Source organism: Neocloeon triangulifer, unplaced genomic scaffold, assembly GCF_031216515.1.
Source record: "Neocloeon triangulifer isolate White Clay Creek 2 clone unplaced genomic scaffold, ASM3121651v1 ptg000008l, whole genome shotgun sequence".
Lineage (NCBI taxonomy): Eukaryota > Metazoa > Arthropoda > Insecta > Ephemeroptera > Baetidae > Neocloeon > Neocloeon triangulifer.
Window position 1 is genome coordinate 100,942 of NW_026775550.1, and position 17,837 is coordinate 118,778.

Sequence of the window (17,837 nt, forward strand, 5' to 3'; positions counted from 1 at the left end):
ATTTAGTCGATGCAAAAAAAAGCGTTTCCTTGTTATATATAGACCAAGAAAATACGTGGATTTGCATTGAATTAGGGCAAATGACAAAAAAAAAGAAAAAGAAAAAAGTGGTTTATCTGCATAAATATATTTTGGTTACATTAACGAGGCCTTGAAAATTTTGGTTTGTCTGAAAGATTTTTTTTTTAACTTTGGAATTATTATTTATATACTTTGAATTTAAGAATTTTGAAGCAAAAAATAAAAATTTTGCCTTTAAAATTGGGTATTTTTCCAATAAATATAAATTATTATTGAATTTACTTGATTATAAATAATATTCTGTGTAATTTTTTGTAAAAAGAGTAATTGAAAATAAAAGTTCAGCTGGGTGATTTATTTTGTTTTCAATTCAAAAATTGACGCTTAAATTCAGAAGCCTACGAGTTATTTTATGAAAGCACTTTATCCAAAGCTTTTAGATCGTGACTTCACTTGAAGCCAATTAATTACAAGCTCCGAGACGTCAGGAAAATTAACTTGTTTTGGTGTTTCGGGCACCTCTCTCTATCTCTCACTGCGTTCATTTAAAACAAGACCCATTAATTTACGCATATAATTAACGAGACTGCGAACTTTATTATCCATAGCGCCCTAACTAACTCTCTCTTCGGAAGGCAGGGATAAATTGGCGGCGACCCTTATCTCAAATTGACTTTTTCCATTAAGCAAATCGCGCTTGGTCATTAGGTATGCGCGAGAGACACTGCGGGTGCGAATTAAAATATGCGTTCCGAATTTATTGAGCGCTTGAAAATAAAGTCCGCCATACAAATCGTGGAACAATGTGTGCAATTTGATGGATTGGCTGGTGTCGGTCGCAACAATGGACCGATCACGAAAGGCGCTCGCATTCAAAACGTCTGAGGGATTATATTTTCCGCTGGATTTTGTCCTTTTTTTGCCGACGGACGCCGGGATATATAAAAAAAAAATCGGAGGGAAGAAAAATCCGCGAGAGAGCAGAAAGAGAGAGTGAATGAACTGCAGCTCTTCCACTGTCGTTTTTTCCGCCTTCATAATAAATCTCGTGTCTCTTTCCTTTCTCTCTCTTTCGCAGACGAACGTGTTTGTCCGTACCTTTCCTCTTTTTTTTATTTTATTTCCAAAACTCGCTGCTCAGCTTTTCCATTCAAAGGAGAGATTATTTGTCCAAAACAACGCACAAATCCGAACCTCATTTTTTTTTTATAAAATATATTACATGTTTTGTGTGTGTTTGGATTATATTGAGACGTGATTTGATGTTTCTCGGTTCGTTCGGCCATCAGTATTTTTGGTCTCGCGTGGCGTCCGGAATATTATTATTAGGTTAAGATACATTAGGCAATGATTTGGAGCCGGCAGCTGCCACAATCCAAACACCGCATTAATCTTGTATAAATTTAATCCCCGCAGCTCTCCAGCGTGGTTCGTTCGCAAATCAGCTTCCAATTTGCCTCCAGTCGCGAATTTTTTGCTGCTGCTATTTTTGTGGATAATTTTATTGATGAGAGTCGAAACGTGTCAGTGAGGTCAAGAAACTTGGCTTAAGAATGAAGCTAAAAATTAGGTTCTTGTTATAATTAAATTTTTTCAAATTTGCCTTAATGACAATCATTATAGGGACCGTTCATGAATGATTTAAGATGAATTGGACAGATTTTTTTTGTTACGAGCACCACTCTGATTTTTAGATATGTTGTTAGGGTTGATGAGAAACTACTTTGACCAAATTTTGAGACAAAAATTTTTAATACTTTTTGAAATATTCGGGTTTTTTGAAAAACTAAAAAATGCTTATATCTTTGCTCGTATTAACTTTAAAGTCATGAAATTTCACCCTAGTAGGTAACTTTTTGTTCTGAACAACTTTGCTGTTGACCAAAATGTCGTAGGTTAAAGGTCAAGGTCACTAAAATGCATTTTGAGTTTTTAAGGCCCATTTTCTCAAAAAAGTATATTTTTGATATTTTTTATGTAAATGCAAAAAATGTAGGCCGTTAAATTCTACATCTGGTCAGCAAAATTCGCGATGGCGTTATTTTTAGTTTTTAAGATATTTTCATGTAAAATTAAAAAGATGCGTTTTGCCGATATGCCGTATTTTGATATTTTTCTGTTTTTTTATTTCTAGGATGACTAGAGCAATGCGGTTTTCACTGTTATACCCAATTTTTAATTCTGAACAACTTTTCTGTTGAATAAAAATACCTAGGTCAAAGGTTAAGATCAGTAAAATGTATTTTTATTTTTCAAGGCCATTTTTCTCAAAGAAGCATACCTCGGATTTTTTCCGTGGTATAGGAAAAAATGTAGCCCATTAAATTCTACATCTGGTAGGTAAAATTCAGAATGGCGTTATTTTTAGTTCAAAAGATATTTCAATAAGTATTTAAAAAGTTCGTTTCCGTACATATTTTCCATAGTAAATTCTAACTTTTTTTTTATTTTTTGAAAACTTATTAAAATATCTTTTGAACTAAAAATAACGCCATTCTGAATTTTACCTACCAGATGTAGAATTTAATGGACTACATTTTTTCCTATACCACGGAAAAAATCCGAGGTATGCTTCTTTGAGAAAAATGGCCTTGAAAAATAAAAATACATTTTACTGACCTTAACCTTTGACCTAGGTATTTTTATTCAACAGAAAAGTTGTTCAGAATTAAAAATTGGGTATAACAGTGAAAACCGCATTGCTCTAGTCATCCTAGAAATAAAAAAACAGAAAAATATCAAAATACGGCATATCGGCAAAACGCATCTTTTTAATTTTACATGAAAATATCTTAAAAACTAAAAATAACGCCATCGCGAATTTTGCTGACCAGATGTAGAATTTAACGGCCTACATTTTTTGCATTTACACAAAAAATATCAAAAATATACTTTTTTGAGAAAATGGGCCTTAAAAACTCAAAATGCATTTTAGTGACCTTGACCTTTAACCTACGACATTTTGGTCAACAGCAAAGTTGTTCAGAACAAAAAGTTACCTACTAGGGTGAAATTTCATGACTTTAAAGTTAATACGAGCAAAGATATAAGCATTTTTTTGTTTTTCAAAAAACCCGAATATTTCAAAAAGTATTAAAAATTTTTGTCTCAAAATTTGGTCAAAGTAGTTTCTCATCAACCCTAACAACATATCTAAAAATCAGAGTGGTGCTCGTAACAAAAAAAATCTGTCCAATTCATCTTAAATCATTCATGAACGGTCCCTATAATTAACTACAAGATCCTTCAATTTGTTTTCAATGGCAGTTTTTTAACCATTTTTTCAGTCTACTTAATTATGCCAATTATCTCCAACCTGGATCACATAAAGTGTAAAATATGTACTTCACTCGGTGCCATAACAGTGATTAAAATTCATTTTTTTACGCAGTGTTTAACGTCTGGAGCCGTTCATGTGGTGTATTTTATCCGCACCAGCCGACCAATAAAAAGCCACTTTATTGTCGAAGAACAGGTGTAAAGTCATCAGCAGCACCATTAAAAGCAGCGAATCTTTGGATCGGTCGTTTCATCTTCGTGGGACCACTTTATAATTCAAGTTTCTCTCCTCTTATCTTGACGGTGAAAAAGCTTTTTTTTTTAATAATCCAACACACGCACTTCAAACAACAAAGCCAACCCGACTCGCGTTAGTCAGTTTGTTGGACAACACAAAAAGTTATTTGAATTTTTATTTTCCGAGTGCGGAAGTCAAAAGTTGAAGAAGAAAAAACTAGTGTGTCTTTTCTCACTTTTATAAAAGGATTTTCCTAGAATCGCTCCTTTCAATGGTGGTCCTAAATTTGTGCGCGTGAATTTGACACGGGAGTGTCTGGCGCGCTGTCATTCTTCTCGCGAACCAACACCGGCAAACAATTAATTAATCCAATTAGTTTGACTCGCCGCCCGGTGCGTCAAAAACGCTGATCGGCGGCGGTCCACAAACGCTAAACGCTTTTAATTCAAACCTGGTTCTGCTAATTGAAATTCCATTATCTGCACGGCACTCTAGCTGCGGTGACGGTCTCCATTAAATTCAAATTGATTTTCACGGGCATCATGGAAAAATCCATTAGATTAGTTATTTATGCAAATTAATATTTAAATAGATATTTGGTTCCAGGAATGAGTTTGAAATAGGATAAAAAACTTATACATGTTTTCAAAATCAAAGTTCATTACAAGAGGTTTTCATTCTAATTTTATTACTTCAAAAAAATATCTCTTCCATTTGTGATACTATTTTTATATTCCTTATCTATATTTTTGAAACATATACTCTTTATTTTTAATAATTTGGTTTTAAAATATTGCAATATTTATTTATTTTTAATTCAAATCACATATTAAATAATTTCTTCTTCTACACAATCTTTTCGGGAAAAGCAATAATATATATTAATTATTTTAAACGTGAAGCTTGAAATTAAAAAACCGTACATAAATGCAAATTAAGTTTGTAAAATCGTATTATAGATTTAATTTTTAATATATTAAAGCTTATTTTTTCCTATCCTTTTATGTTTTAATTTCACTATGTCCAAATCGTTTTCAAATTTCAAACGTATTCTCTCCTTCCATTTATGGTGTCCATCGAGTTATTTAAAAAAGTGCCTGAGATTGTCTTGATGGGACACAATAGCTTTGTTAAAGCAGAACAAGAGGCGCCTATGGTATACGCCAGAGCGAGCAAAGAAAAATTCATCAACGTTTCGGCGTGGGGGATAAAAGCAGCAGCGCCGGATAGGTCCATTCTTTTTGAATACATCTCTCCAAAATATACATTGTGTTTTGTTGTGTGTCGTTTTTGTATCACAACAAAAAGAGCGGACGATGGTCGTCTTCGTCGGTGTTTTGTCTTGGCCGTAAATTCTGTACTCGCCGGCGAGCGGGAGACAAAACCGCTGTTGTGATGCGTGTCATACACGCGGATAATGGCATATTTCAGTCGGCGCGGAATAACGTTTGCCTGTTTAATTTTTAATTATTGATCCTGGCCGATGGTTATCTTGAAGTATGACGCGGCTCGTTTTCTTTATTGTTCCCCTCGCGCCTTGATAATGATGCTGCTATTCGCGTGTAATTACTCAAGCCCGTTGCCACCACACTTCGCTTTTAAAAAATTATAATGATGCGCTCATTTGTTTTGTTACGAGAGATATGGAATTTGTTTCAAGGAAATATTCTGTGTTCGGAGCCGATTAAATCGGAAAATGTGTGTTTGGATTGTAAATTTGTTGATTTAAACAATTGTTTTGCACCGACAACACTTTTTTTAGCGTTCTCATCTCAGCTAAATTAAATACATATGAACTTGAGAGTTTTAATTGAATAGGATTAGGGATCAGAAGCGGGGCTACGAGGAATTCAAATTTCGTATCTGTGTTTCCGAGAGAATAGACAAAAAATTATTAGAAGTGAAAAATACGTTTTTTATGAGTTTATATTATATATAAACCTTAATTTAATTTGAATTAATTTAACATTTTAATATTTTATTTATAAGAGTGGTGAATGAATTTGAATTCAATATTATTATTATTTTTATTATTATTATTCTTTATTGAGACTTATGAGACATCGCGCCATGATGAAATTACTCAGTGCGACGCGCCCCATTTGCAACATAATAATAATAATATTAATAATTTATTTATAAAAATAATGACCTGTCGCAAGAGAATTAATGAATTGAATAAGAATTTACTGTTAATATTGTTTGTTATTGCTGTTGTATTTTTTTAATCTTCACAAATTAAGTCCAAAAATTACCTCTGGCATACAATTTGCTAAAACGCGGGGCCTCATGAGAAGTCCATGCCGAGAGATGGGCCACAAGCTAATTATCACTTATCACACAAAAATTAATCCAAAGAATGCAGCTGTTGTTTAATTCGGTTTAATTTTCCATCTAAATTTATAAAAGTTTTGCCAAAAGGTCTGTAAAGAGGTGATATGAATTGAACAAAAAAATTAATAATTGAAGATCCAACTTAAGTTATTTGTGTATCTTTTTTAAATAATATTTTTTTTTATATTACTATAGAATAATTCTCCTCTCTGACATAAAAAGCAGCATAATTAGACTGAAGTGGCTCTCATGTACTTTTTTATTATTTTTTTTTTATTGGAAGGATACATATTAATTTTTATTACAAGTCCAGCCAATTTCCGAAGAAATTATCGGCTGGTGCTTATTAATTACTTGAATTAAATTAATCAAAAGTTAGTGTGGCCATCTCATATATGCTTTTATTGATACATTAATTTGTGAAGGATGAACAAAATGAAAAAACACCAAGTGAACAAAATTTGTTATGATGAGAAATTTTTTTTAAAACAGTTGCATTTTTTTATTTTTTGAATAAAAGAAATTTACTTTGTAATTTTGGTTAAAACGCAGGTGGCAGATGGTTTTCAACATTGAGTAAATTCGCCACATTTTCACTTCAGTATGACCATAAGGATCGCAACTGACGAGCGGCGCCGCCTGGAATTTAATCATTCAAAAGCCGATGAAATCCGCTCTTTCTCTCGTCTCATTAGCTCTCGACCGCAGCTATCTCTCCTCCGCAGCGCAAAATAATATTGGAGCACCGTCTCTATGTGCGATGGTGTTGCTGGTTGGCGCACGCAGGCATCGCTCTCTCGTTTGTGGAGGTTTTTATTATACCTTCGGCAGCTTCATTATCGAGTAACAGAGAAGCCAAAAATGCTGTGTGCGGCGCGTTTAGTAACGCTACATTAGCCAGCAGCCAATTTAAGAATTTATAAGAGCGACCGACCATACATGGGCATTTTGCTCTTTTGTGCGAATTGAGACGTAAATAAAAAAATCCCTTTGCAATTTTATTTAAGCCTCTCTTCAAAAATAATTTTTTCGTCTGATTTAAAAGCACACTTTACTATTATTTGATATAAATTTAAGAATTTGCACTCTTAAGGCCTCAAAGTAAATCAAAGATTGGATTTGTCCCGCCTAAAAGAATAAAAACCTTTAGAGAAGTGTTTAAAGTTATTCTTGAAAGTGTTATTTTGACGAATCAGGACTCAAATTATTTCAAATATTTTTTTTTTACTTCAAATTGGAACCTTTTTGACAGTTTCATCATTAGGAAATTCAATTTTCTGATCTTTTATTTTCCACTATTTTAAGTGATTTTTTTTTTTCAAATTTGTTGGAATAAAAATCATTACCGAAGAGGCCCTTTAACAAGAAATGTTTTCTAAATTAAATCATCAAGCTATTCATCAAAGTTAAAAAACCGTCTCTATAAAAAGAATACCTTTTGTTCTGTGCAAATAAAACTCCGCCCTGGCATTTTTCCTTTTCCAAAGCGCCGAACATCACTATTGAATTTGGCGCATAAATCACTAAAGAGTCGGGGCATTAAAAAGCCGTAAATATTTACACGGGGTCCCTCGCCAGTACACCGTGGCCGTATTATTTGATTGCCGCTGCAGATATTCAAACATTTTGTATTATTTATATAATCGGGGCCATCGGCAGTTTCGTCCGGGATTGCGATGCGGCCCGTTGTACAGAGAATTGTACACACCCTGCGTACGAACACTCGCCGTGAGCGACGCATTAAGAATTAATTGTCGCCATATCCAGCCCTGGCGTGTTATTGCGCCGAGTCTCACTTTCAGCACCGGCGTCCCCAGATGGAAATAAATAAAGTGTCGGACAGACGTACACCCTCGGGAGTGGAATTAATTTCAGTCTGCACGCCGGGTGTGTGAAATTCACACACGTTTTGCCAATATTCATTCATTCGCTGCACGTCGCTTGGGTAAAAACTAAAAACGGTTTTGCCGAATTTTAAATTAAATTTTTGGTCTTTAATGTTAATTCGAGGACAAAGGCGCCGCCGCGTTGGCGAAAATCACTTATGCCCTATTGCTTTCGGCCTGCCTAATGATCTCGTGATGGTCAACGAAGAAACGGCTCCCTGGAGAGCTCAAGCATGAGATTAACAGCGGGAGCCCCCTTGGTTATTAATGTCCATTCAATAGGCCATTAGCAGGCGATTTGCGGCAAATAATTTCGTAACAAAAGACACGTCATGTACATCATATATATGAGTGTTTATTTTCTATTTTGAAAATTGAAACAAATGCTAATTTTGCTACACATTCTGTATGGATCTTTTTATTAAACATATTCAAGTCTCTGCCTTTTAAATATAAAAACATGTTTCATTAACTTTTGCTACATTATTACTTATTGTTATTTCATAATATAAACTCCAGAATAGAGAAGCAGAATATTCATATTATTTATTTCATTATTTTCCAATTCACAAAACATTTTGAACATATATAATTTTATGTAGTAATATATAGCTTTAAAAATTATTTTAAACTTTTTTGAATTTTTCAAGTGTTAAAAAAATAAATTCAACTATTAATAATAAAAATTAAATACAAAATCAAATAATTGATTAAAGAAAATAATCAAAATTATGGAAGGAAATTGAAATTCATATTAAAAATATATTCTTAGTTTTTTTTTAAACCACATAACATTAATTAATAATTGTTATCTCATTGTAGCATAAGATAATTGACTAGTTTTGAGATAATTTTACGTTTGCCGAAATAATATTCCTTTCATAAAGATATTAAAATTTTAAATTGACTTTATTCAGTATTAAAGTTATTAATGAACACAACAAATTATTGCAAAAACATTTGTTTTTCGTTATAATAAATTATGATATCCGTAATACAATATTCTTAAAGTGGGTTTGCTGTTTGATACACGAAAAACACAAACATGCTCGCCATAACTAACTTAACCAATCTACAGAGCAAAAGAGTCAAACTGATTTCAAAATAAAAACTAATACATTTTAAGCAAGTTGCGTGGGTTGGAGTTTGCGATGAAAATAAGTAGCAGTTGCACTCAGTAATTAACTTCAAATAATGATATTTTTATGGCCTGTGTGTACGTTGATCTCATTATATTTGTAAGCTCGCTTGGTTACGAGGAAATTTTTATTGTATTTACGAGCAGAGACATCAGCTGTAAGCAAAAAAGTAGAGACTCGATCTCGGCAGCTCTGCACTTGGGGAAACTCGATCGCACCATTTTTCACGTGCGGAAACAAGAAAATGTCATTTCGGTGCCGCCGCGTGTGACGGTAATTGCGCCTGTCTGATGCCAAAATTGGATAAAGCGAAAAAAAATTCCTCGCGCGGCAACAAAGGGCGCTGCAGGACGACGTGTGTCAGCCGAAAGCAATAATCGCTACATCATCAGTGACACCAAAGTGTCACACCTCGGGTGCGTGAGGTGTGCGCCCACGTGTGTGTAATTAAATTATACCCAAAGGAGACACAGAGTTCACTTAAGCTTAAAAAAAATGGTAAAAATTTACGAAGTCGGATATCCGAAATAGGGTTTCAAAACCCTAAGGCTGAAATAGAAAGGTTAATTCGTCTGACAGAATTGGAGTTTGACTTTATTGTTTTTTACCTTCTTTTTTAATTAAAAAATAATTCTGATAATGCGAATAATATTAAGTCGTGGGTTGAAATTTGTTTAAATAATAATAATAAATTCAATGAGTTGTTATAAATGTTAACTAAAAAGTCCATTTAAATCTTTAAAGTATAATCCATATTTGGAATTTAAATTTATCTATCAATTACTTATTATAATATAATATTAATGCTTTTTATAGCTAATTCAACATTTGAGAAATCGAATAACATTGGTTCTTATGGCAGCCTTATCTTAGAATGATTGAATCTTTTCAATCCTAAGATATTATGTTGTACTAGATGCAAAATAAAAATATTAGCGTTGGAAAAATCAAAACTGGTTCAGCGTGGGGCTGTAGTCAGGCGATCAAAGATCCTGTAAAAGCTCAAAAAATTGGCTTCGGTTGCCTACTTTACAAAAATCTTTGATCGCCTGACTACAGCCCCACGCTGAATCAATTTTGATTTTTCCAACGCCAATATTTTTTATTTTGCATCTAGTACAACATATCTTAATGATTGAAAATATTCGATCATTCTAAGATAAGAACCAATGCTATTCGATTTAATGGTGAATTGACTAAAATTTGAAGCACCCCCAAATGATTTAAATTGTACTACAAATAAAATAAACATCAGCATGACAGAGGTTGCTTCTCGGCCTTTATTTCAAATTTTTACGACGCCTTGCAAGTTTTTATTTCTGTCTGCTGGTGGTTTGGTCTTATTTTGCACGAATCTTAACGCCGTTTTTATTTCGCTTTTTTATTGTGTAAGGGAGAAGGTGCGTTCAGATGGGCGCCTCTCGCAAGCCAAAGTGAAAAAGGCCACTTTTTGCAACACTCTCGCCTCTGCTTGCTCCACCGGCCACATCGCAAGTTCATTTTCAGCGCGCGTGCTGCGCCCCAGATGCTTTTTTTTTCATATAGTTTTATTTCTCGCACATTTTACACTCTACGTACACAAGCTGCTTTTTGAATTCGCCAGACAAAAACAACACCGAACCCACATCACACAACAAGAGCAGGCGTAAAATATTTTGCTATGTATGGGTGTAGGGGTCAATTTTTACTCTCGCTGAGCTTTTATTTGCTATAGCTCAGTGTGCTGAAAAGATTCAAATCAGAGGCTTTCGTGACTTTAATTTTGACGTGAAATTTCAACGGGAACATAATTTGCATTTGGTTGAGCGGGCAGTAAATTTTGAAAAGTCTCCTGATAAGTTTAATGACTTACTTTGGAAAAAATTAAACCACGTTTTATCGCTGCTTTTGTTCAGCACGCGATTTACAATTAAAAAAAAATCTTAAAAAATATAAAATAAAATTTAAAGGACACACTTTTTTGTCCACAGACTCCAGGGCTCATGAGCGCTACTGTGAGGAGGACGATCAAGATTACGGAGGTGGAGGCAACGGCGGTGGATTTTGGGGTGGCGGTGCCTACGCTGACGCTTGTGGTGGCACTGATGACTCCATTCAGGTAAATTTTCACTTCCTACACTATATTTTATATTTTTTTTTTTTATTTATTAAATTTCATACAAATAAATTAAATACAATTTATTATAAAACTAAATAACATTTTAATTTATTTACATGATTTTAATATTAATATACGTTTTAAAATCTTTATAGTTATTTTAAATTGCGATTATTATTTAATTTTGCAATAACTTAACAAAAATATATAGTACTACATGCAGCCATCTGGGGACATGGTAAAGAATGAACAATCAAATTACATGGGGTGTTTTGGCAACTTACAGGCTATGTTTCAAATTTTTAATGGCAATTATTGAATAATTAATATTCACAATTATTGAATGATAAAAAAAATAAAAATAAATAAAATATATTTCCAAAGGCAATTGATTGAGAAGAGCTTAAATTAAAAAATCAGTCATAATCTCTAAAAGATCTCTTCAAACATTTTAAACAAATTATAGGTTATAGGTTTAATTATTTCAAATTGCAAGAACTAAACTCCTTATTTACAACCAAATTATTCTAAAGAAATTAGTTAGTTTCCCAATGGGTCAAGAAAAAAAGGACTTGGATTGTGAATAAAAGAAAATGTATAAAATTTTCATTGAAAAAAACTTTCATAATTAGCTTTTTAATTAAAAACTATTCTCTGAACAGTCCTATCATTATAGACAAATTAATTCCAACAAGCTTGCTTTATGTATATCAATAAATTTACTGTAAGTGAAACCTGTGTGATAATAAATTTAAAAATATTGCAAATAGTTATTATTTGTCCAGATTGTTATAATTCCAAATGTTCACATTACATTGTAACAATTTGGACAAAAACAACAACAATAACTATAGTAGTAGGGCTTGCAAAAAAATTATTAAATAATTTTGATAATATGGCTTAAAATCAATCAAATTTAGCTACAAAAATTAGCTTGTGGATCAAAGCAAGAAATTCCACGGCTCTCTGTAATATCTGTGCCCATTATAAGCAGGCTCAATTGTTGCCGAAATTCGCCAGCACCGGGTGGTGCGTTTGCCGAGGGCTTCGTGCCCGGAGCAGCTTAGCTTTATAGGCGTGCAGAGAGAATTTCCCTCTTGCTTGATACACATTGTGTTTGCCTTCGCAGGTCCTAAACGAGCGCGATATGAACTCGTTACACAAAACGGTGCCCGCATTAAGGAGGCACGACGTGAACACCGCCACCATAAGACAACACTACTACCCCGAGGGCGGCTGGGGGTGGATTGTGTGCGCGTGTGGCTTCCTCGTGCACGTCTTCACCACCGGCTTGCAATTCTCCTACGGAGTTCTCTACCTCGAGGCCGTCAAGATCCACGGCCACGACGCAGTCATGGATGCAGGTAATCAGAGTCAACCTATTTACCCCTTTATTTATTTGTTTGCCGGCGGCGGCGCGGCTGCGTAGGGAATTCGCCCTGTTTGCTTTCCGAGCCGTTTTGCGCCTTTTAAGTTTGTTTTGTTTGTGTCACGGCGAGAAAGAGCGACATGTCATGCCACCACCGCAGGCGGATTTCGCCACTGAATGAATAACTCCTCGTGTTGCGAATTTCCGTCAACCGTTGTACACGTATAAAAGAGTTCAACAACTCTTTAGACTTTCCGACACTTTTCAAAAAGAATTTCTTTTTAAAAATACAATGCAAATTATCCTGCACGATTTTTATGATTTTCATACCAAATTTATGCTCCAAAATCTTCAAATGCAGAATAATATTAAATTATAATTTAACTTATTATATTTTTTAAGTGCGATTCTTTATGATTTCACACCCTTTGCCCAAATTTTAAGTTAGCCGTTAAAAAAATATTTAAAATAAGTATGTTTGCTTTTTTTGTTAATTACTTATAATTGCTATTGTAACTTTTAATCGTTTGAAATCAAATATAAAGATAAGTAGCTGCCAAGTATGGTTGGAATTACTGAATTATATTTAAATTTCGCTAGAATTACTGTATTCGAAAATGCGGTTCTAAATATGCCATCGTAGCAACTATAGATGAGTTAATTTGAAAATATTCCTTTAGAGGCTTTGGATTTTTTAAATTTGCTCTGACATTCATTACGTGAATGGAATCATCCTGATTTAAATATTTGGTGCTAAATTTCCTTCTTTTATATTATGTGAAAGTTTTTATCGTTTATATTATATTTGATTTGAAGGGAATCCTATTTTCACAACGCAGAACTTACTTTCTGACCATTGATGTTACAAATTTCATCAGAAATTTCAAACAAAATGAAATTTTTTAATGAAACAAACGCCATCTTTGAATCCATTGAAAATCATTGACATGTTTTTATCGTAAATTTTGAAGCAAAGATGAAATTTATAAAAAAAAAATATATTTTAGTTGTTTTAAAGTTTTTTCTTTAAAACGCGACTTAATATGGAACTTATGTAGCATAACATTTGAGAATAAAAAATGACATTTTATTGAAAATGAAAAAAAATGCCATTTTTGAAAAATGGTTACACTCAAACAGAAAGTCAGGGAAAAATTAAGTTGGAAACAGTCAAATTAAGAAAGCTGTTATATAAATTTAAGAGACTTTTAATATTATTTGTCATTATAATTAAAACTGACAGAAACTAATCGTTCATACATACAATTTTACACGAAATTAAAAAAAAATGATTTTTAGAATATGATATTCACATTAAAATGAAAGTATCAAATCTTTGAAGATGATATTTTTCTATTTTTCAAAATAAATTTTACGTTGATTCAGAAAACCACTGATCGGAAAACGAATGAAACTGCCCAAATTTCAAATTTAGAAAATCGTAAAATTTTCCAACAAAATTAACATAATTGTTCAAGTTGTTGGCGTGTTTGTTTTACAAAATCGGTCGCACAACGCGGACGTGTGCATGCGAGAGTGCAATTATTACTTAAAGGGAGAGAAATGCAAAGAGGGAAAATTATTGCCGACGGAGAGAGTGTGGCGCCATAAAATTGTTGCGCGTTTATTCAAAGCGGTAATAATCACATTAATAAATGAGCATGCCTGCGAGGAATTTTTATAGCACGGCACACAACAAGGAAACTACACAAACGCAAGCGCCGCCGTCGTGCTGCACCGTATTTTTTTATGGCGTATAAAAAGGAAAGAGAAGAAATTCGCGACGGAGATTTGCAAACGGGGATCGCGTGATGTAGAACGCTTTCGGTGCAGCCGATGAATTTATCAAGAAGGAGATTTTTTATACCTTCAGGGTGGCTAATAAGATTTTCTACGGGATTAAAAGAGGTGGTCTTTCGATAGCATCAAGATAAATGAAAACAAAGCAGCTTGTATTCGCGTGACCTCGCGCGCAAAACAGCGTTTTGCTCTCCACGCCAGATGCGCAGATTGTGTCCGTTTGACCCATAAAAGAGTAAAATGTAGTGTAATCGGCCGCCTTAAATGGTTCTTATAAATAGGGAACTCCACGACCAATTTGCAGATACTGATTTTGGTCGAATGTGTAAAAGTAAGCCTCAAAAATTATGATAACTTCTTTTTTAATTCCACTCCTTCATTTTAAATAATGCAAATCAAAGCTCTAAAATTTATGCTACCTGCAAAACAATGGAAGTGAAATAAATTAATTAGAGTAAATTAATTATAAGTTTTTAATATCAGTAAAATTGGCTCAAATGCTGTTTATGATAAGAAAATCAGCGAGAAATATAGGCAATCAAATTTTTGGCCAATTTGTCAGGATGTGCGCAAATAAATAGCAAATCATGTTAGGTGTTTTCAATTTTTTGCAAATGGTAGACTAAAAAAACCTTTATAAATTATGCAAATAAATCGCAATTTGCTCAACAATCGCACATTTTTTAGACCTAGCTGTTAACGATTTGTCAACTCATACATATTTTGTAGATTAAATTTTCACTTTAGATTGCTTAAGATCACCAAATTTCAGATTATACTACTTGCTATTAGAAAAAAATCCAAACAAATCATTTAAAAAAAGCTGGAAGCGCTGAATTTTTTTAATCACCATCAATTTGAGGATTATAGTTTATTTTTACTAAAAATACCCTGTTTTCTGGTGCCCAAAAAGCTTTTATTCTAGTGAATATTACCAAAATTTAATTTCATTAATATCTCTTGCCATTGAAGACACCGATTAAAATTTTAAATAATCATCTTGTTAGTTTTTAATGTAATGAAATTTGAAGATCATTTAAATATTTCTAATTGAGTTTGAAATTAATAAAAAAAAAATTCCACTTCTATCCTTTCCATTAATTTATCAGGTGTAGATCTGTAAATAAAAAAATTGATCAAAATTTGACCATTTTTGCGTCAATTCCTTTCCCTTTTCCAATCTGTGCAGATTATCAAATCAGATACACAATTAATATAAGATTGGCGACGTTCCCCAGTCCGTATGTGTTATCTGCGAGTCCCTTTTGCTGCAAGCTGGAATGTACACAGATGGAGCGATGATAATCAACTTGTTGAATTTCTTGCTTTTTGTTTCGCGCTTTGCTTTTCTACCAGCGGAGCTCGGCGGAGCGAAAATGCTGAAACCGGCAATTTTCTTGGGCAATTGCGCGACCTCTCCTGCACCTCTCGTGTGCCTTTTCCGCACGTAACAATTATGCTAATGACTGAATTCATCTTTCAGACTCGCAGTCATTGTACTCGCGGGGCATAAAAGCTTAATGGCTCGTTTCGCCAAGTGACTTATGGCGAGCGAACTGCCGCGATCGAAGCAAACACGCCAAATAATAGTTAGGCGGCGGTGAAAGGGCAAAGTGCTAAAACTCCCCCCAGGTGCGTTGCCACGAAATGGTGTTGGGCGCCTTCTTAGCGCTGAACCGCGAAACGTGCCTTTAAAAAGTATTTAAACAAATTTGATGTGAGCTTCACAAAAAGAAAACAAGCTTTTCTTCAGATTCGATTGAAACAAATTAAAATTTGAATATAAATTTCCTGATTTGATTCAATATGGTCAGTGTAGAATTATTTAATTATTCCAAAATAGTTAAAAACAAGGTACTTGAAGAACTAAAAAAAAAGATGAGATTTAATTACAATCTTAAATAAATAATTTTTCTGAATTGTTCAATAAATATGTATAAATTAAAGTGCTCAAAATTGTATAATATTGGCCATATATCATCTGATAATCATGTATTGCTTTTTTAGGCAAAAATATGATTATAAAATTACATTTCACATCTTAATATTTCATTGCATAATTTTCATCTATTTTTACTATTATTGTCATTTATCCGTCCAAATTTTTACAATACATGGTTTACATCCACTGTTGAAATAAATTATTTGTAAATAAAAGGATTTGCCAATTGCTGTCGTCAATTAAAAATAATTCTCAATTGTAAAGGGACATGAATAAATTTCTAACTTGTTCTTATTTTAACATAATAGGATTTTGAATTGCGTGACTTCAATCGCTCTTATTTCTTTTTTATTTCAAAATTGATGCATGGACTCGTTATAATAGCAACTTGTTGACATGTTTATTAGCCAAGGAGTGGCAAGAAGAAAATAATAAGCGGGAACTGAAACCGCGATTAAATCACGCCAGCGCACAATGTCGGATTTGCATGAAAATATATAAATTAGACGTCGGCGCGTGTTTTAATTATGGCCGGGATCCTTAGCTGGAGAATATTTATATTTATATACATATGCAAATCGCACAGAGAGCAAGTGAGATGTTTATTACGGCGCTAATTCATTCCGTGCGAGGGTAATAAATTAGAATATGTGAGTGCAATTGAATAGCGACGCTGGTGCAAATTGTGATTTAATGAGACAGCCAGCTCGCTTGTGGCGCTGAATAAAAGTTTTCACAAAAGGTTTCTGCAGTTTGGTTGAAAAGAATAAAGGTTTAAGTTTAAATTGATACTTCAAGATAATTCAAGCACCGGCCTATAACTCATCCGCTTGGATTTGGCTGGACTTTTGAAATATTCAAATAAATATCGATGATGTAATTTGGGCAGAGAATGCCCGGTCATACATTAATAAACACAATTTGAAACTAATTAATATACCTACTTTATTAAAAAAAGGGATTTCATGTTAAAAAAAATCTTCCTTCATTAAAAAGATCAAATTTTGTTACATAATTACATCATTGAAATACCAGCAACTATTCATAATTATGAAATAATCATTATTCCTATTAACTAAGGTTATCCTCTGTTGGTTTAAAAATTTATTTTATTGCGTGAAAACATCTAGTTTAGATACAGAAAATTTTATGAAAAGCAACTTTTTTTAATTTTATCGGTAAAATTACGTCTAATTATATAAAATTGCAGTTAATGTGTATTAAAATTTTTATAAAACAAAAAGTTTATAGGGAAAATAAAAATTTATTTATAATATATTAAGAATAATAAATATTAGCATTACTAAAAATTAACCCCAGTCTTTAAACTTGTCAGTTCTCAAATTTCTACGAGTAAAACGATGAAAAAGTCAGCATCTCGCTGCCGTTGTCTCGATCGTGCACCGCTAGAATGAATTATGTGACCACTTTTCAAGCCTTTGCCGACTACCAAATTTATAGTTTTGATTTAGCACCTCGAGTCACGGACGGCAGCAGATTTATTTATAATTCATTAACGCGCGCGGCCGAAAAACGCCTCTGCAAGCCGTCCGCGCGCGTCTTATTTAGCAGCCGCTCATAATTTTAATAAACTCGCTGCCTCCAGACGGCAAAAGTTGTATCACAAAGAGCTTCTCTCTGACCTTGATTAAGAGGGCGAAATTCGCTTGTCTTGCCGAAATTAATGCGCGCTCATTTTGCTCGACGTAATTAAGTTGCAAGCCGCAAAAA

At 33.4% G+C, this 17,837-nt stretch overlaps 1 protein-coding gene across 4 annotated transcripts in view; it reads left to right on the forward strand.

Moving 5' to 3' along the window:
* Positions 1 to 17,837, forward strand: part of LOC132194852 (monocarboxylate transporter 2-like) — a 108,971-nt gene that overhangs the window by 83,044 nt on the left and 8,090 nt on the right. For all 4 annotated transcript variants that reach the window (XM_059616409.1, XM_059616410.1, XM_059616411.1 and 1 more), the window contains 2 exons: positions 10,868 to 10,995; positions 12,125 to 12,359. In XM_059616409.1, coding sequence (XP_059472392.1) covers positions 10,868 to 10,995; positions 12,125 to 12,359 — 363 coding nt within the window. The remainder of the gene's footprint in view (positions 1 to 10,867; positions 10,996 to 12,124; positions 12,360 to 17,837) is intronic.